Source organism: Rissa tridactyla, chromosome 1 (genome assembly GCF_028500815.1).
Source record: "Rissa tridactyla isolate bRisTri1 chromosome 1, bRisTri1.patW.cur.20221130, whole genome shotgun sequence".
NCBI classification, from domain to species: domain Eukaryota; kingdom Metazoa; phylum Chordata; class Aves; order Charadriiformes; family Laridae; genus Rissa; species Rissa tridactyla.
In genome coordinates, this window is record NC_071466.1 from 74830209 (window position 1) to 74851102 (window position 20894).

The 20894-nt window shown below is 42.7% G+C and overlaps 1 protein-coding gene across 1 annotated transcript in view; it reads right to left on the reverse strand.

Moving 5' to 3' along the window:
* Positions 1 to 6563: 6563 nt before the first annotated feature.
* Positions 6564 to 20894, reverse strand: part of ATP10A (ATPase phospholipid transporting 10A (putative)) — a 118524-nt gene continuing 104193 nt past the window's right edge. Inside the window, exons 15-21 of the mRNA XM_054222608.1 lie at positions 20125 to 20201; positions 16230 to 16355; positions 11570 to 11770; positions 9272 to 9352; positions 9077 to 9181; positions 8555 to 8742; positions 6564 to 7843 (exon numbers count right to left, since the gene is read on the reverse strand). Coding sequence (XP_054078583.1) covers positions 7144 to 7843; positions 8555 to 8742; positions 9077 to 9181; positions 9272 to 9352; positions 11570 to 11770; positions 16230 to 16355; positions 20125 to 20201 — 1478 coding nt within the window. The 3' untranslated portion in view covers positions 6564 to 7143. The remainder of the gene's footprint in view (positions 7844 to 8554; positions 8743 to 9076; positions 9182 to 9271; positions 9353 to 11569; positions 11771 to 16229; positions 16356 to 20124; positions 20202 to 20894) is intronic.

Here is a 20894-nt window from a genome sequence, read left to right on the forward strand (position 1 = left end):
CTCACACCGCCCCACCAGCGAGCAGGCTGGGGTTGCACAAGAAGTTGGGAAGAGACACCGCTGGGACAGCTGACCCCAAAGGGGTCAATCCTGACCAAAGGGATATTCCATACCATATGATGTCATGCTCAGTATATAAAGCTGGGGGAAGAAGAAGACAGAGAGGGACATTTGGAGTGATGGCATTTGTCTTCCCAAGCAACCATTACACATGATGGAGCCCTGCTTTCCTGGGGATGGCAGAACACCTGCCTGCCCGTGGGAAGCAGGGAATGAATTCTTTGTTTTGCTTTGCTTGTGTGCGTGGCTTTTGCTCTACCTATTAAACTGTCTTTATCCCAACCTGCAAGTTTTTCCTCACTTTTACTCTTCCAATTTTCTCCCCCATCCCAGCCTGGGGAGTGAGTGAGTGGCCGCACAGTTCTAGCTGCTGGGTGGGGTTAAACCACGACACCATGCATGCACTGTCTGTGCCGCAGCAACACCAATGAGCACAGTGAAGTCTTTAATCTAACAAGGTTCTTGTTTAGTCATACCTCTCACGAGGCTGCATCGCAGGTGGGCGTTATGCAACACAAACTGATGAAACAGGTCTTTGAGGACTGACCTAGCTAAAGTCCTTCCAGCAGCAGAGCTGGCTGCAGGACCTGGCTGCCTTTGCCTGCCCTGGCTAGGATGTGCTAAACCTCCTCTTGGAAGGATTTATGTGGTGCTGCGCTTCATGTATCAAGGGAGACGTTATTGCACAGAGCAAACAGCCATATTTAAAACCACGTGGAAGCTCCTCCTCAAACCAGAGATAATTCCTCATGCGGCTATATAGAAAAACCTTCCTTAAAAGTTAGTCCTTCCTTTTAACTGCTCTTTTCCCATGTAAATAAAACACAGTCCTCATGGCACAGTTACCATTTTCAACAGTGTCTTCTAATTCTAGATTTTGGGATTTGGGCGTGGCCACCCCCACCCAGGAAACACCAGGAAATTTTGAAGACACAAAGCACCAGTGATCCCTCCGAATGTGTGATGCATTACAGGGTTTAACAGTCCAGGACAGCTGGAAAACACTCATCTTGATCTCGGGGTCCAGAACTAGAGACATTTGTAAATCTTTCCCCGTTATGAACCTCTTAAATCAGGGCAAAAGCATTTGGCTGTTGTTTTTTTTTAACTGAAGATAGATGAGCTGTGACCATGCAGTGTCTCCTTCAGCATGAAGGAGCCTCAGTGAGCGGCACCAGGGGTGACCAATGGAGCTATTGCTAATGGTGAAGGTGCCTGTCACCGCTGGGCCACCAGTGGCCCTGGGCACAGGTGCTTCAAGGGGTCACTTCTGATGGATGGCAGCAGTGGATTCCCCATAGCATTTTCAACTGCAGGAAGTGCGGCCATCCCAGGGGCTTTCTGATGGCCAGGTTTCATTTTGGAAAGCATGGGAGAAAAAATGGAGATATTTATGCAATGGTGCAACAGATTCCTGATGGAGCAGGAAGGGTTTCCCTGCCATGTTATCTGCTGCTTCTTTTCCAGGTCAATAACCTTCCAAAGTTGTCCCGGACACTTCAAACAAACGTGTGGTCTCGGTCTAGGAAGCAGTGGAGCGCTGCTCATACCCCCTTCGCATGGGAAGACATCGAGGTCCCCTCCCCACCCTGTTCTAGCTCCTGCCCTGGTTTTTGACCCAGGGAGGATCCCTGGGCCTGGTACTGGGACCTGCCCTGGCCACAGGTACTGGCTGGGAGCGTTCCTGACCGGCGCATCGTCAGCATGGTTGCGTTTGCAAAGCAAGCACCAACCTACCTCCATGTCAGTCAGTATAGCTGCGTTGCTTGACATTCTCTGGGCATCCAGCCCGGTTATCCATGCTCAGCTGCAGGTGACGAGCCAAATTCACTTGTTGTATAGCTCTAGTGAAGTTTAGAGTCAGTGCGAATAAGTCCACCAGCAGGCAGGGAGGGAGATGTGCAGAACCTTTGCCAAGGCAAGGCCCAACGCGGTTGGAAAGCTCTGAAGGTCCCCTCATCCCTCCACCAACCTTCTGAATAGCATCCAGCAATGCCTTTCCTTTTCCGCTTTGCTACATCTGCATGCCCTTGTCTCTAGTGGCTTCCACGGTGTCTGACACGTACCTGCTACTGCTCCGTCACAGCGCATGGCCTGCAGTAGCAGCATCAGTTTTCTGAACTGCCACTTGCACTCAGTGACAAAAGCCCACTGCTGAATTTAACGCTGGACTGAATAGTGCCCGAGTTTGGATCAAGAACCAGCTGCTGCAAAAACATAAGGCTATAATTTTTTTTTTCTTTAGTTCAGGTTTTGATGCAGATTTTATGATTAGGGCAGGAATTGTCACTCCCAGGTGACTCAACTGCGTGCAGTTCTGACGGAGCTTATTTTAAGCAGAACTACTCCACGTACCACAAGCAGTGTTCGTGCAAAATCCTTTCAGGTAGCACCTGTAACGGATAAACCTCCCCAAATCCTCTGTATCTGCTCTGTGTGGATCAGGTGATTAGCCTGAAATGTTTGGGATGTATAAGGCTGGAGCGGAGCCAAATGTGAGCATGACACTAGAAAGCTGGGCCGAGATGCCACGAATGCCACTGACGAAGTGGGTAGAGCCTGCAGGAGACGTACTGGGAGCAAGCACAGACTGCGGTCCGAGGCAGTATCGGGTATGAATAAATGAGAAGTTCAAGGTTCAACACAAGGTAGTTGAGAAAGTTGTGTAACGAAAACAAGAGCAGCCTCCATTTGAATAATCTGAAAGGCTCTGAGGAAATTTTACGAGCTAAAGGATGAGCTCTGCCCACCACGGAAGCATTTAAATCAACACAGGATGCTGCTGGATTTGGCCACAGGGAGAAGTCAGCGCCGTCGTCAGCTTCCCAGTTTATGATAAGCGTAGACCATTCAGTGGTCGTCAGGAGGTAGGGCCGTGGTTCCACGGCCAACGCAGGAGGGTGGCAAAGAGGTGCACGACTGTCTGGGCACACAGAGCAGTGATGTATGGTTGGAAAATCTCAGAAAAAATACCTGAGCGCGGTGTTCTGTTCCTGTTTTGACATTTGTACGCCCAGTTCCAGTGCACTGGCATGTGTGGGAGATGTAATTTCTGAGATGAGAGTGCTAACCTGATGGAAGAGTTCTGGCTGTTTTCTCACAGACCTTTACACATCCAAGAGAAATTTATAAAAGTGGATAAATCACCGAGAAGTTAGTTCACATAAACAAGAGTAAGAAATATGGAAGGCTGTGACGCTTCATTCACAGCCTCCTTCTTCTCAGTCGTTCATTTCAGCCGGACTGCTTCAGCCAGCAATGCCAAGCAGATGCAGAAGTGCTTGCAGAGTTCGGTGCGAATATTTGAGACAGCGTTCAGGGGGTGGTTGTTGGTAATAGACCAAACCCGGGCATTGCTTTAATTGCCTCATGGAATCTTTTAACAAACAGTCGCGTGCTTTTTGTGGACTGGCCTCATGAATTTAAAGCTTTGTTTTGCCTGATTCGACAACTGCTCAACTGCACCGACAGGAATAACTTTAGTTGTTTATTTCTATTTTATTAAAATCAATGTATACAGCTTCAAAAAGCCATTAGTATTTGTTTAGTTAAAACATTTCAAATATTAATAGCAGCTTCAAAATGTTGACAAGGCCTAAAGCCCAGCAAGTAATATGCTTTGATGTGTTTGTCTTCTGGCAGCCAAAGAGAGAACTTCTGATTTGAAATGAAAAGAATTAGTTTGCTTAATATTTTCTTTCCGAATGTGAAAGCTGTTTGGGATTTTTGTTTTCTTCTCCAAACCGTGGCTTAGATGACATTTTACTTATGTTATTTTCCAATGTATCTCCCAAAAGCAAATGGAGACATCTCTCGCTTGCTGACATCCTACTGACCCCGGTTCTGTGCCCTTTGGTGTCTCGCTGTGTTTTGGTTTTGGCACAGGGAGGCCTCAGCGTGGCACATCTTTCTGTCTATCCATAAGCACACGAGCAATCCTGCTGAGGTCACTGCTCCATTAAGGTCAGCAGGATTATTTCGTTTATTTAAGATTAAACTCATACATGTTTGCAGGCTTGCCGCCACAGTAAGATATTTTATCTTTTAGTAGGAAGGGAGCATTTACACTTCATGCATTTCAAAATGTGTATCTCTATGGATTTTTTTTTTATTTTTTTTTTTCAACAAAATACAGCAGTTATTGAGGCCTGATTCCCAGATGGGGTAAGTCAGCTTGCAGAAACTGAAGGAGCTATGATGGTTGTAGCAGCTGAGGATCTATATCTACAGTTTCCCTAAATATATGACACAGATGTACTGCGCTCACACAGCGGCAACTTAACACAATCGTCTGGCAGCCCATGAGCATCTCTCAGTCCCAAAGGAACCCTTTTACCCCTTACCTACAAAAATAGCCTTTGAAACACTGAAAGCATAATAACTGAACCAAATCTTGTATCACATCTATCGCACATCTAGCGAGGAATTTAGTTTTCTCTCTTTTTTTTTTTTTTTAAATGAGAGTATCATCAAATACAGCTCTGAGACAAAGCCCAGTGATGCTACAGCCCTTTCTGCTGCCAGCACCAGGCAAATCCCAGGAAGGCCTGTGGGACACCAAACATGCTGTGGAAAGATGTGGAGGAATCAATAAGCTCGAGAGATCCTCACCTGCCTGCTGGGGCTGCTGCAGTAACTGAGAGGTCACACACATGTGACGTCCACGGCAAGCTCCTGCTACGACCCTGTGACACAGGCTGAATTTAACATCTTGCAAAACTATGAACTCTGCTTACCTGGTACCTGATGTGGTGTCCTTCTGCGAGATCCTCTTTTACAAGCAGAGGAACATTTTCTAACCAGATGGCAACATTTACACACTTCACAGTGTCATAGCATCATCCGATTTCCCCTCTGACATGAAAAGACACTGCAGCTCCACACAGGTGACTTGTTTACAATGGCGATCTCTGCACATTTTGTGTTAAACACAGGCAGCTAACCTGGCAAAAAACTACCTGCAAAGTCATCCCAACAGAGTTACTATCAAGACTGAGAAGGTTCGTAGAGCAAGCAGAGATGTCTGAACTCGGAGCTGTCTCAGCCAGCTACAGACAGTTGCAAAGGAGGTGTTTCTCCACCCGAGCTGAGTCCCTTTTCCAGAGAGTGGGGAGAAACAAGCGCTCTGAGGCCGTGGGGCTCAGAGGTGTGTGTCAGGATGCACACTCCTGCGGCTCCTGGCTTGTGTTGGCACCGACAAGGCAGATGCCCACCTAGCTTCATGGAAAACGAGTGCCCGCTCTTTCTGCCCCGTTTCTATCGCCATTAATACAAAGCAGAGAAACGTCAAGACGTCTTCAGCCAGTAACAAATGAGCCAATAGGTGTGCTTTCCTGCACCAAAACCTACACATATAAACCCACGTACCCCTTTAACTAGAGGCAAAAAGGAAGAAGTTTGTGCTTCAAGTACTTTTTTTTTAATCAACCACATGCTTCGAGCTGTTCACAGGAGACCAAAAGAGTGAGGCCCTTAGGTCTTTGCCCTGTCCCTAGTCAATTCTAATCCCAAAACGCCATTTAGCTACACGTGGATGTGTCATGTTTCATGAGGGTACCGTATTCACAGGCTGACAGCTCTTACTTAGGTTGCTTTCACCTCTTCCTGTCATTGGCATTTTACGTTTTCATATTGTCAATTCTGTCTTTGGGAAAGAGGCCAGTGTATAAATCTTTGGAAAAAAAAAAAAAGATCCTGAGTGGGTTGGCAAGTGACACGTGGTAGGCACTGTGGTTTAAAGGGCTGAGAGAGGCAAGTCGCCTGGCACAGAGCATGGCACGAACAAGTCCTGGCCTTACACAACGGACGGCAAGCAAGGCAAAGGCCATCTGAAAACCTGCGACGAGGAAGCAACAAAGTGCAGCAGCTAGTCCATACACGGTCATGGCCACTAGATATGAAAGAACCGAGCAGCCTTCCAAGGCCAAACCCCGCTGGGATCTGTCGGGCTGGCGCAGCGCAGCCGCAGACCCACGTCCCAGCGGCAGGCTGTGATGTACAACCACGTAAGGTGGGCTCAGACATAACCTCAGAAAGCAGTGCAGCTCCCTGATTTGGGGACTGGAGCAAGCCTGTCTTAGACCAGGCTCGAGTAACTCTGCATGGCACTGCACCCCCGCAGCTGGTCATGCCCCTTCCCGATCACCAGGGACTTGATTTAACCTGGCTGAGACAACAGCGAAGGTGCCTAACAGAACTCCACCCTGCCTGTCCTCCCCCACCACCACTAGCAAGCAGGACTGACTTCTGCAGCAAAACCAGCCTGCTCGCGGCAGTGCTCCAGCACAGAAGATAACAGGCCCTCCCAGCTCAAACTCTACAGCGGACACAATGCGCCACCAACTCATTCCTCAGGAACGAGCAGCAGCTTTCCTTCAGAAGTTGAACAGCCTGCGATAAGGCCACGAGCGGCCAAATGCTCGCTACTCCAGGTGAAGGGCTGAATCACTATTAATGGCAGACTGGGAAGTCACTTTGCAATATGGATGGTCATTTATTTATTGTTTCATCATGACACGTAAAATGCTATGGCTGCAATATCAAAATATGGTGTCGCTTATAAAATACCAGTATTATTAATGCGGTGGTAAGATACTGTTAACATTTATAGAGAGGTGTATAATAATTCGGTAGTCTTGCCTAATGGTTTGCTCCAGTGACAAAACACCCTGGCAAGCAGGTGATGGATGGAATACAGTGCCTATTTATTGTCATGGTTTTTCCTCCTTGATTACTGTATGGCCTATAATGATATCAATAATTGTTGCTGAATCTAATCCTTTTGAATATGGTAGATAGGTCCTTTGCTTTTACAGTATGTGTCAGAATAAAAGAGAAGCATCTGAAAAATAAAGAGACGGCATTTCCTTACAAAATGAGATGAAAAAATAAAACAATATAAATGGAATTTTCAAGTGTTTCTTTTTATATTTAAAGCTCTTATTTCAATATACTGTATTTAAACATTCTTAAATAATCACTCTGTACCTTTGATTTTCTGTTTCATCTTTGGAAACAAATAGAGTAATCTCACTATAAATGTGTGCAAATAGAAAATATATATAAATATATTTAAGGCCCATGTCATAAAAAGGTGGTCTCAGAATTGTCACTTTTACAATGATCAGCTGGGGTCCCTTTCATTTTGTCCTGCAAGTTATTTGAGCTCTGTTCTTTTAAGCCTTTGAAGTCCACATGCAAAGAAGAGCCAAGCACACACATACTGTCCTGCGGTTCATTTTGTAAACTGCTCGATGACACCTGTAAAACAGACCCGATGCGACTGAACAGAGGAGTTGATGTGATCCACTTCAACAAACTGAAGTCTGCTTGGTCGACCGCTGAGCTCCATGGGAATGTTGCTCCCACGGGCAATGACTCCATCTCTGAAGTGCCGTGTCTAACTTCATGAAATCCCATGGACGTTTCCAGAGTACTTGCTGGTGAGGGGAATTTGTTTTCCCCATACAACACAGCACCCTGTGGAGAGGCATCCACAGTCCGATCTGTTGTATGTTCTGCCTTTGTGTGGAAAAGCGACTCACTTCTTTGAGGAGATGTTGGCAAAGGTGTGCTTTGGTTATAAGCCGTGTAACAATCACTAGCATTTGAGGCAAGGCTTGGTGAGAAGCTGTCTGCAAAGGGTTGCGCCTGACGTATTGTTTCCTTTACATTCAACTTGGTCAGAAGCTGGGTGCGAATCTCTGGGGACAGTTTACTCAACTGGCGTCCAAGCTGAAGCTGGGTTGGGAATAGTGTTCCCTGGAGGGTTCTGTACAGAAATCTGCAAGAGGAGAAAGTGCACGTGAAAAGAACTGAAAGAAGGAAGTACCCAAGATATTATAAGAGAAAATATCCAAGACAAAAGCACAACACAGAAAAATGAGAGAGTTTTATGTGCCTTTCTTATGTTTGACACAAGAAAGCTTGCAGATGAAAAGCTCTGAATGCTGTGCTTACATTTTGATTAGTAACAAGCAGTGTAATAAAACTGTGTCTTTAGCCAGTGATCCATCTTGTGATTACGCACTGTCTTTAATTTTTCCTGATGAGGAATCAAAGGCAATGGGGATTGGTCTGCAGAGCAGGCCTCCTACACCCACAAGAAGGCAATTAAGTCCACAACATACTAACAGAATTTCTGTACTGTGCATGTTATGGGTCCTCCCGTATGGGTTATGGGTTGAATCTGGAAGCATCACGGAAAACCTCACAGGGTATCAAATCTCTGCATGGCCAGGAGGTTTGACCAACAGTCTACAATTATCCCACTCCTGTGGTCTACAGCCAGGAGATGTGGTCTATTCCTGCGGTCAGGAGCACAGAAGAGGTTAGACAACCTGACTTCATATGATCAGCTGCTGAACAAAATTGCCTTGGCTGGTAAGGCAAAAAGAAAAAGGGGGGAGCGGAAAAAGAAATGTTTCTTGCCCTCCCAACCATACGCATAAAGTGCTTTCATATATGAGAAAAGATATGAGAGAAGATACAATACCTGGGCAGCAATGCAACAACTGGTGATATAATGCAAGTGAAATAGAACATAGGGTCTCCCATCAGCCTTTCCATAGTCCAGTAGGGATTGGATGGAGGATGGCACGCTGGGCAGGAAGCATTGTAAACCAGAGCCACAAAGAAAAATAAAAGGATACTGAAGATGCAAGATGACCAGTGAAGAAAAGTCTAGAACAAAAAACCAACAAAAGTATAATGATTCTTTATATTCTGACAAATCTGCTGTGATTCTGAATTAAAACTTCTTGATTTCTGCAGCCAAATCCATGCACAGCAAAGAGTTTAGAGCCTTGTATTTTCAAATATTCTTATTATAGATAAAACACTACAAAGCTGTTTGCAGATCACAGTTTAAAACCTTTTCCATGTTTGCTTAAAATGCTTACTAAAAATAGAATGTACTGGGGGAACGAAGCGATCATCTTCTGTTTTTGAAGAATGGCACTAAGAAAAGAATTACGTATATGCCAGTGAGTTTCTATGTAGGCTGTGGATACCTTACCCAAGTTTTGGTTTCAATAGCCAGATGTAGTATGATGGTGAAAAGAGCTATTGTGGTGATGGGAGTTCCCCAGGAGAAGATATCCACCTCCGAATCATAGTAAGTCTGTAAAGAAGGAGACAGAAATTAGCCCAAGCTGTGTTGCCAGTTCTCCTCTAAATGCTTGAAATGGAATGGCCTACACCAAACACTTACGAAATAGGGGATGAAGAAGCAAACCAGGCTTTGATACATAGCATCAATCATGTTCATCCAAAACATGTGTGGTTGGTACTCCTGTGGCATAAAAAAAATTAAGATAGTCAGAGCCTTGAAATGATGAATGAAAATGCTATTTGCTGGGATAAGTATTTTGAGGGGGATCTTCCAACGGGCACTTTTAAGGGCTTGTGCCCTTCACGACTTGTGCTTCACAACTTTGCCAATCAGTTACATACCCTTGGGTATGAAGAGTCTACCTGTGAGTCACTCTGTTCTGGGAGGAGACTCTTCTGCTGCCTTTTTTTTTTTTCCCCTGGCAGAGGGTGTAATGTGAATCTGACACTCAGGCCAGCAAACATTTATGAAGGTGCCCAACTTTATGCACTACGTTTAGATCACTGATTTCAGGAGGAGCTCTCTGAGGTCTATGCAGATGAGTAAATGGGCTTTACATCATCTACGTAGAAGCACAGGGTATTTATTCACAAGACAGAAAACAGAAAATGCACACATACTTAGTAAAGGAAGATCCCCGACAAGGATCTTTAGCAGTATTTCATGCAGCAATGTTATAAACACGTACATAAAACATATACCTGTATGCGTGCACACAAAATTGCTCACTGAGAAACAATGGTAAACTAAAATTTTGACTTAAAGAAATATACAATTGCAGGGATATGAGTGGTCATACAAAAGACATACATATAAGGAAAAACAGTTTGCAAACGGCAAAATATTTATTTCGTTTTGGGATATAGACTACATCTCCAAGCACCGGCTTCATCAGGGCTCCTTCCCTTTATGAATAATACCACTGGAGCCTAAAAATGGGAATTGAAAGATGCTTAGAAATAATTACAGTGTTCTTTGGCCTACTGAAATAACATGTGGTTAAGCACCGGAACAGGTTGCTCAGAGGGACTGTGGCATCTCTGTTGTTGGAGACATTCAGAACTGGACTAGATAAAGACCTGAGCAACCTCATCTAGCTCTGAAGCTGTTTTGACCAGGGGTCTGGATCAGATGGCCTCCACAGCCACCTAAATTATTCTATAATCCTACAGGCTTTGAATTGGTGACATCTTTTTGAAAGAGACCCAACCCGAAGCAGGATTTTTGGCAAGTTTTTAAAATGCCTTTTAAGGTGACTATTCAGAGAATATGCTCACTAGATTTCAAACAAACTTAGAATGGTCCCTGGGCTGGCCTATGAGAAATAATTGTACTGTGAACCTGGGAGACTTCTCTCCTCAGTTTGCCAGCTGAAGACAGGCAGACACAACTTCCCAACAAACTTAAGGCATTAAAAGATTTCTATCACCTTAAAAACATGCAAGAAAGGAAGGTATTAATGTTACAGATCTTTAGAGTGCAATGCACTGGAACAGAAGAAATGTAGAAAATGCAAAACAACATCTGGGCGAAAAAGAGAGAATTTGGACTAAGGCACTAAAAATAAGTTACACTAAAATTCTCCTTTTATCTTTCCTGACAGTGTCTAGTGATACCACTAGATGTGTGGGGTACCAAACGCAGGTGTACAGTTAGAGGCAAAAAACACTCTCTGTCTCCTCTCAGAGGGCACAATGTCAGATACTTTCAAGAAAGGCTTTTGCCTTGGAAGCAATGTCTCAACATGGATAGTTTTGCCCAGCAGAAAGATTTTCCCGCAGTACGCTCTAGCTGTAATTACCAGAAATGGTTTAGCTCCAATCCCTCCTGCAATTCCTTCTGTTTTCATTGTACAATTCAAGCAGATGGGGACAAGGTGTTTTCAACAGCTGAATCTGTCATCTGCTGGTGACTACCTCCCTCAGAGTCCCAGTCTATTGACCTCCATGCTTAATCCTAAAGCCATCTCTCTCTTCTGACTGTTTGTAAAGGGCTGGGGCCTGAAGTTTTGAGCAAGTACCGTGAGGTTATTCTGTGAAAGGCCGCACTAGTCTACGAGGTATAATCTGCTTTACTTCTGGGGTTATTTGTGAGCCTGGACCATGAGGCAGGTGTTCAGCTTAGGCTGACTTAAAGCATCTAGCCTTCTCTCCTGTTACATATTTCAAAATATAGCTGGTTTTTCTTCTTGCTTGCTTGTTTTAAGCATATGTTTGGCATTTAGATATTTTGACTCAGACAAGAAATATCACAAAATAATAATAATGACAACAACAACAACTTCTCAGACTGTTGATACCAGTCATTCACCCTTTGGGAGTAGGGGTTTAGTACCTTTAGTTTCAGTTGAAACTAAAGACGTTTAGGAAAAAATTACAAAAAGCAAGAAGTTTTTACCTCCATATTCTGGCCACTTTTATAAAGCTGGGGTACAGCAATTAACACTTCAGCTGGCACGTCCTTATCCAGCACACCAGTAATCAGTTGCGGAAGAGAAGAGAAGAGCAAATTAAAGAAGATGAGATACCACTGATCAATCATGGATGAGCCAGAGAACCCACAGTAGAACTGGTACCAGAAGAGAAGGGCCACAAACATCTGAAAGAGAACGAGCAATGCTGTAAATATGGCAAGATACGCATCATCCCATTGTGTTCTGAAACAATTCTGATTCCAGTTCTGCAAGGACTTATCTATGAACGCTAAACACTCGAGCATTCCTTCTAAGGATACCTTAGTCTTTAACTTGCTGTTCCTGATGCTGGGGCCACTTAGCTAAGTCGCAAACATTTGGCACACCTGCAAGTCTTTGTGCTGCTGGAACCTCAGATCTCAGGTGTCAGGGACGACTTCAGACAAAATTAACTTTCAGTTCAAGTGAAACTCTGAGGTGCAATTTAACTAACCGTAAAGAGCTCTCCCAACCATCATTGACCTCTAGATACATGAGTACTCATCTCACAACACCTACGCCACTATTGTAAGAATAAGCATTTCCATAATAATATCCTTTGCTGCCTTGAGATGTTTTGTGAGGCTCTGCTGGTCTACGATAGGTAAATGCAGAGATGTTTTGCAAGACCAACATAAGACTAGCAGCAGCAAGGGAGGTGAAACTGTAAGGTCTAGCAAAGGTTTCTTAACTATTCTATCTCTGTGCTTTGGAATTCAGCAAATCAGCAGTGCTGTAAAGATTCCTCAGTCCCCCTTACTCATCAGCTGTAGCAAGAAATCAGCTGCAGACACAGCTGCAGTGGGATTGTTCATGTAGTTGGATTGGAATCACCCAAAAAGGGACAAACCACACAACTTGTTTCTTCTACAATCTCGGCAGCTTGGAGGATCTAGAGGGTTTTAGGGTTCAGGAGAGGTGCCAACCTCACATGGTGAGGGGGGATTTGAGGCCTAGAAAAAGACAGGCAGCTTCCTAGGGAAGGAAGTAAAATCCCAGGCTTGGTCCTCCTAAAACTGCAATTTTTATTATTCTTTGTAAAGCAATTAACACTAAACGGAAGGCAACCAGAAAAACCTCTGCAATTGTCCCTTGAGGGTTTTCCCCCATTTTAACCATGAAGAAGGGAAATGACATGACCTCTCTTCTCACTTCCTCTTCTTTTTATATTCTGCTCTTAAAAGCTTTCAGCCAGCTGGAGTATGTTAACCCTTCATCATTTTTAGTTATACAGAGGTAAATACAGATCTGTTCTATCTGTATGCCAAAATGTGGTTGAAATTTAAACATAGGAGGAAAAAAAAAAAGCTACGGTTTGCTTAGTCAGTGAAAACTGCTATAAGGAGAGTAAGCCTATCTTGTGAAGGGGAACTGACACAGAATAAGAGGGTCAGTCCTGCTGTAGGTAAATGTATAGATTTTTTTTATATATATAGATATATTGTATATATATGTTCAGGCAATGTTTGCATACTACATTGAAATGGCTTGTATATCAGCAGCAACATACATCTCACTCTTCGTGAGCCCATACTATAAACGAGCCTATTGAAAGTTAAATGTTAGTATTTTTTTTAAGGATCACCTCTAGAAATGTTTCTGTAAAAACATCTCAGGAAAAACATCTTCCTCTGGCCAAAACAAGACTGAGTTACCAGAGCTTACCCTCTTCAGTGCAGTTGGCTGGGAGATGGCAATTTCATTTCAAAATTGAACCAATTTTGAAATTTATTTCCTTTTCACACCCAAAACCCAAGAAAACTTCCCAAGTCTTTTCTCAAAATGGAATTGCATATTTATATATGTGAATTTAGATACTTTTCTCTCACTCATCTGAAGTAAACAAAATCCAGCTAATCCTGGGCCTAAGTAGTTTTCCTCTCTAGGCCTTTGCTAAAATGAACCTCTCTTGGAAACAGTTTCTCTCTTACAAAAATGGGTAGTTTGATGAGTATACAGTCAGCTGAAAAATTTCCTACCACCTTTAGTATGGGTCTCAGCAGTGCTGTCAAAGAACGCTGTACAAATAAATGACGTTTCAGTAACCAAGCTTAAATCAGATTTTTTTTTTCCCCTGAAATTTTGTTTTGGATTAAACAAGCGTCTAACTTAATTTCAAATATAACGCTCCCTCTTGCTTCTGTGCATTACCCCCCTGAAAAAGTCAAAACAAATTTACATTAAAATCTAATTAAATTTTAAAGAAAAAAGGTTTTCTTTTTTCCCTCCAGATGAGACTGTTTTATGAATGTGGCTCCGACAGAATTTCTCAGTGAATGAAGTATGTGCCAAAAAATGTCCAGCGCTGTCTGGCAGAGGTAATGTACAAAGGGGAAGAAGCAGCGCATGCTTGTGCAGGCAGAATTTTGTTTACACGAAATCCCTTTCCATCAAGCTCAGATATTTCCAGCCATGCTTGGTTCAGTTTATATTTCACTTGTATTTTTATCATCTCCACCAAGCCAAACATCTTCTTGGATAAGTCATCTGAGTTTCCAAATGGCTTTTCCAACAATTTGGAGTTTAAACTTTGAGTTAGATAGGTTCTAGTGGAGAATGGAAAATTTGCTAATACGAGCAAATGGGGAAAAAAACACTTGAGGAAACAGGAAACTTGCAGAACATTTGCAGTGTAGCTATCTAGACTCTCTGCAGAGAATCATCCAGAATAGCCTCCTTGCAAAAGGATCAGGTGCTCACATCTTTCATTTTTGAATATTCTTTCCTTAAGGGCAGGCACTGTGTCAGACATAATCCCGTCTGTACGCTGGATACCCCACTACAGTGTTAGAGTCAGTAGCAACAAGTATTGTTCAGAAAGCTCTCAAGGCTGCCAAAGCAGAGACAACACAAAGAGATTTCTTGAGTTATATTCTAGCCTTGAGGCAGCAGCTTTTGAAAATGTCTTACTAAAAATGGCATGAGAAATAATACTTGTAATCAAGGGGAGTTGTACCAAAGGAAATGGACGATTTTACAACAGCTAAACAAAAACATAGATGTATAAACAACATCTCTGGCTGCTGATTGCTGGAATGTCTTATGTGTATTACTTCTTTTTTTTTATTTTTTTATTTTTTTATTTTAATGTAAGATGGCTCTGCATACACTTCTTGGAAGTTGAGATTCGATACTGTCAAAGCGTATCTTGGGAACATACAGCACTGGGAGCGGGAGCACAGACGTTCAGCATCATTCAGGATCAAGCCTTAAAATGCAGGCGTTTGAACAGCAGCACAAATTTCACTGTTGTGCTTCAACAGGTGGCTCTCCACTCCGTGCAGCATTATTTAAATCCGCTTGCTATTTCAGACTCAGGCAGCAGTTCTAGACTGTCCACATCCCTCCTTTCTTTTGTGTCTGGAAGGGTGCTTGCATGCGGTTTCTGATCAGGCCACAGAAGGTATTTTAAGACACTCGTGTTAACACAAAGACGCTTTATTAATTCTTTAGCTCCCTTAGGTATTCCTATGATGTTCAAAATTTTGAGCAAATTATAGTCTTCTCCTGATAAAATATGTACCTTCAGACTGAGATTGGACAGGGATTAGTCAGGCCAAGAGGAATTTGCACTAAAAAGTTACCACTGATTAAAAAAATTGAGGATTAGATTAAATTTGGAAAGCAACTTTTGCAAAATTGAGAGACAAATTTGTAAAAACTTAATTTGTAAATTTATAAAAAGTACAAAATTTTTACAAAATTTAAAGTTTCTTTATTTCTATTGAGGAAAAAATCCAGTCTCCCGCTCACAGTTCACACGTTGCCCTCTAGAGCAAACAAACAAACAGAGGTGTGAGATCTATGGCTCTCTCCTTTTTCCCGCTTCTTCATATCCCTCGCTCCCAAGGTGATTTGTAGGTGTTGTGAGTGAGCAGATCTGTGTGCCTGCCAGTGACTCCCACACAGCTGATGGAGTTCTTGGTTATCTTGTTAGGCAGTTTTCATTCAGTCATCTTTGCACTCCAAGATCAATGCAAAGGGCCTTTGTTAGGCCCAAGGAGTTGAGCTGCCACTGGCCCAGTGCCCAGTACTGGACTAACTCCTGTTTCGTACACCAGGGAGGAAACCCAGACACATAGTCTGCTCTTTACCACAGTGTGCTTCCTTTCTAATGAGCTCTTTTGGTTAGTTGTGAGTAAAATAATAAAGAAAAAACCTTCCAAATCTCTGCATCTGAGACACAGAGAGGACTAAAATTATCTCAAGTCACTAGGGAATACGTACAGTGATTCCTAAGCAATGATGAGATAGGGTCAGGAAGGGAAAACACACTCAACAGCTACTTTGGACCAATGCTGGATGGCTTTGGCATTAAAGACTCCTGTGTCTAGCCATCTAAATTCTGCAAAACTGCTCTATAAAGAAACTTTTCTTAAGCAGTGCTTGTTATTTCTGTTACCTAATTTGCACATTCAGCAGCACACTGTAGCTGTTATGGAGTAGGTCCCGTATTTCTGCGAATGGCAGCCAGCTGTCTTTCAACTCTGCAAATTTCTTTGCAGCTTATTTATAAAGCATTTGAAGGCTGACCTAATGCTCACTTAGCACAAAATAAACCCTAGAAACATGTGGTGGCATAAAGCTGCCAAGTCAAACACTTACTGCATTTTTGTAGAAGAAATACAGCACCATGTTGGCGAGTCGGGAATAACACCAGTGGCCATGAACAAGCAAGAGCTTCTCCAAATGCCGGAACCTTGGGATTGCGAAGTCGCTTGCCATCACCGCCTTCAATGAAGGAAAAGTTGGAACGATTATTGTCAAGCGTCGCTTTCAACACTAACAGGGAATCTAGCTGTCATCTCAACTCATAACAGTCAATGGAAATTGTACTGATGAAGAACGAAATCCATTACAGGTCATCTGAAATGCAGCTATTGGTGCATTGATTTGGCATACCCGTGAGCAAACCCGGCAGCTTGGCAGAACATGCAAGGCAGCCTGGTCCTCACCCAGGGGAGATTACAGTCTACATTCCAGATGGTGACAAGCAGCAGCAAAAAGCGAGAGGTGGGAGAATGGCTGGCAATCGCAGTCACATGAGCACGAAGGCTCGGGGCCCGCCTGCGAACATCCTGGTGGCTGTAACATCTTTCTCTGTAAAAACTACAGGGTACTTGCAGGGCAAAATGAATTTCCAGAGGATAAAATAAGAAAAGCACAATTAAGTGGTTGCATCATAATTACTGGACTTTAAAAGACAAAGCAATAAAAATGTTAGTTTTAATTACATTTGCAGTCCTGGTTAATAAAGTTTACTTGGCTGTCCTGAGAGATCAGTATTTTGAGGTATTTTTAAAACTGCATGTTTTCTAAAACTGTTTATGAAAAAATCACACTAGATGAGACTCCCCTGGGACTTTGCAGACTGCCAAATCACATTGACAAAATGAATCACCCAGTTTCTCTCTACTTCTGACTAAAATTCAGGATACTGTACATCTAGATGAGACCTTCCTGTAAATGATAGCGTTGCTGCAGTTGTTTCATGATTTTCCTTATCCCTAGGATCACACTAATATTTCACTTAATATTATTTTACATTTCATTTTCTATTCTGGTATCACCTTTCTTCTCACAGTTCAGCAAAAACATGAGAAAAGGTGGCAACCCCCAAAGGAACAATGTCTTCCTCACACTCTGCAGGGTATATTTTGGCTGTATTTTTAAATGAGAGACATCTTTCCTTTCAATCTTTTCTTATTCCCTTTCTTGGTAAATCATCAAAAGGGCTCAGTTTTCCCAAATAAGTGCTTGTAGAAGCTACTAAAATAAACTCTAAAACAGTATGCAAAAGAGGATGTAATAATGCATTGTAATGTACCAGTGGATGTATATATAAACTGGGACATTTACTAATATGTTGACACATCCTAGAATTTCTCAGGTACTGAGATACACTTGTTATAACCTCCCCGCACAGAACAGTCTGATTTGTCTTGCAAACATAGAGCTATCTTGGAGTTTGAGGAGAACAGAGATGTGCTATGTCTGCTTGCTTGTGCTCCACCCCATCTTAGCCTATTCCAATGTTAAAACAAAACTGTTAGCTTCTCTTCATTTGTGCTTCTAACATAGTACTTCATAACACATTGTGAGAAGTGTTGGGTTTTTTTTTTTCTTTTTTATTCCATTTTGATTATAGTGAGGAACACAGTGAGGAAGATAGTGTTATCCAATGTAATCCAATTTGCATGTTTATTTAGTCTCAAAATATCCCCTTGATTTTCACATTTTTATTTTTTTCTTCCAGCTTTTTCACAGGAAGAAGTGATTCATGCTCCACATGCTTCCACAGAATGTGGAAAGAAAATAAATCAGAGAGTATTGCTGGTTTAGACGTCCAAATGCTCAATGCCTTCTGAGCACTGGCATGTGTAAGATTCTGACAGTTGTTTATAGTAGAGAGGCCTGCGTGGTTCCTTAGGACCTTGCAGAAGGAAGGGATCTATAAACATTTTCCACTCTGCTGAACTTTTGTTTAGGAAAAAACAGGTAGTTTAATGGGTTAATGAGCAAATAGCTTTCAGATTTGAATACATCTCAAAAGCCAGGGGCATCTGAGGACCGGTTATTGTAAGTGTATGAGCTCAACTGAAAGTGGCATAATGGGGAGAGGAGTAAAAAAAAAAATGCTACAAGCACTGTTATGGCTGCATTGGGAAAAAAAAGTGATCTGAATTAATACATAGATGATAGGAGCTGATAAGTTCATAAGAGATGATAAGGCCCAAGAAGTTTGTGGCAGAGTTTTGAATTGACAGGACAAAAACAATCTCTGCTGGGCTCTCTGGAGCCTGGACTGCCTGCAGAGTCATACTGCAGAAGTTATGCAAAGCTCTTGGAGCCTGGTGAAGGCTGTGGAACAACAGATACAGTTGGCATCAGCATAATCCAAGACTTCCTTTTCTCCCGCCCTCTCCAGCCATCAAAGTCAAATTCATAGGGTCTATGCCTGGGATGCCAAATACACAATGAATATCTGAATATTTTTGTGGTAGCTTCTTTCCAGTCAAATTGAAAGCTGCTAATATGTTTGGAGAAGCATTTTTAATGGATTGCAGGCCTGAAATCTGTCTGTTTGAAGAGCACTGATGGACACTCATTTGCCCTGGAGATTATGTTGTCTGGATGATTACAAGAAAAAGAACTTGTCTAATAGCTCTGCTGGGTCAGGCTGAAGACCATCTTCCGTAGTATCCAGTCTCCAACAATGGCCAAGAGAGGATGCCTTTGGAAGAGTACATGAAAAAATAAGAAAAACATCACTGACTTTTCTCCAAAGTACTCTCCTAGCTTCTGGTGATCTGCATGTCAGAAAATGCACAAAGTTGACATCCAAGCTAAAAGCTCAGTTAAATTTTTGTTTCAGAAACTTTTGTGTTGACCCAAATAAATTATAGTATTCATGAAATGCCATGGAATAAAATTTTATAGCCAACTTGTGTTCTGTGTGAAGGGGGCCTTCCCTTTTGAGCAAAACATCCAGCCACTGTTGCAAAAAATGCCATGTGGGTCAGAGAACCACCCACTGGTAACTAAGTTAGGGAGCATGCTCATCTGCTCAGGTCCTGAGGATGGAAACACTTCCCATCTTCTCTGAAAAGCTCTTTGACGTATACTCAGCTACTCCATTTTCTCATGCAATCAGTCTGCACCCGGCCCAAATACAAGACAGACTCTGGAAATGAGGTATCTTCCTCATTCTCTGTGTCTTACTGCCACAGCTGGTGCTAACACTGCAGTTACACTAGCAGTAGAGGAGGCAGACGTAATAGGTAATACAGTAGGTAATACATCCTGTACATATACACCCTCTCTTTTGGGGATGGGAGAAGTGGTGAATACAGTAATCACAGGCTGAACACATCCAAGTCCCCTTACCTTGCTGTTCCCTGTGGCAGGAAATGGGGAGAAAAACCAAGAAAAACAGTGTGTATGGAGCAGTGGTTCTGCAATGGGCTGCAATTTTCTCTTTCTTCTCTGTTCTGCTCTCACAATAGGCTGAGTGAGCGGGATGTGTGGGTGGCTGGGCTAAGGGTCACCACCAAACCATGCAAATAAGCTGCATCAGCTGGATGGGCTTGTGCAGCTACTCCACAGGTGAAGCATACCCAAGCAGTACAGGAGAGAGGAGAATAAAAGCCAGAATAAGGTGAACCTTTATTTCCTAAATAATGCATAGCTGAGCTTTTTTCCTCCTTTAAACCAGTACTTTATAAATGATTTCTTAAAACATATTGCTTAGAGAGATCTGGTAAGTTGAATTTTCTGAGAAGGCAGCATGTTTAAACTCACCACAGATCTGAGAACAAACATTAACTCAAACTGAAGCTGAAAGCATCTTTACGACGTACAACTGGCACTCCTCAGCACAACTTGCTGCTTCTCTTTTATTTGTCCTGGCTACCCAAAGGCAGCTTGGTCAAGCTGGCACGTGGGAAGTGTCTATTTCACACTTTCATGGAAGTGCTTTTCAGTGAACAAGCAACATTACCTGCATGCCTTCTTGACCAGAGATCCCCACGCCAACATCTGCCACTTGGATCATGCTGACATCATTAGCACCATCACCTAAAGATGACAAGATACAGTTTTGTTGTCAATAGTAGACCAGGAACAGTTAGCAGCAGCAAAGCAAAGGAAAAACGGTTCTTACTGAGCGTTGGCTGAATATAGTAAGGAAGATATGTACTAAGTGTTGGGTGGGTAGAGTAAGAGAGATGTGGAGTAAGAAAGGATGCGTCTTTGGAATATGAGGTTCAAAGTTTGGCAAAGCTGCCAAGACATTCTGATCTTTGTAGACTTTGTTTATCATGGAAAAACAAAAGGAAAAACCAAATCTCTCTCCTTTTAGTAAGACCTAAAATTCAAGTATCAGGCCTGAACTGTAGAAATACTAAATACTAAACTGCACAAATACTAAAATACTGTCTGCCTGCAATCAGGTATGACTAAGAATGAAATGTGCAAGGAGGCCTAAAGCCAATGAGAATGTCTACACAGTAAAAATACGATAAAGTTAAAAAGTAGATGAATTCTTGACTCGGGTTGACCAATCCGAGATCTTTAATACACCCATCACAGGTAGATTTAACTGCAATGGTTGCAGAGTCACCATCCCTTGCTCTGCTTCCAATCATGATACCACAAGTGATAGGTGCCATGGAAAGGATACCAGAATGGGACATGTCTCTACTTCTTAACCTCTTAAATTTACAGCCAGTGTGCTAGTGGAAAATGAAACTGTACTAGCTGATGACAAGA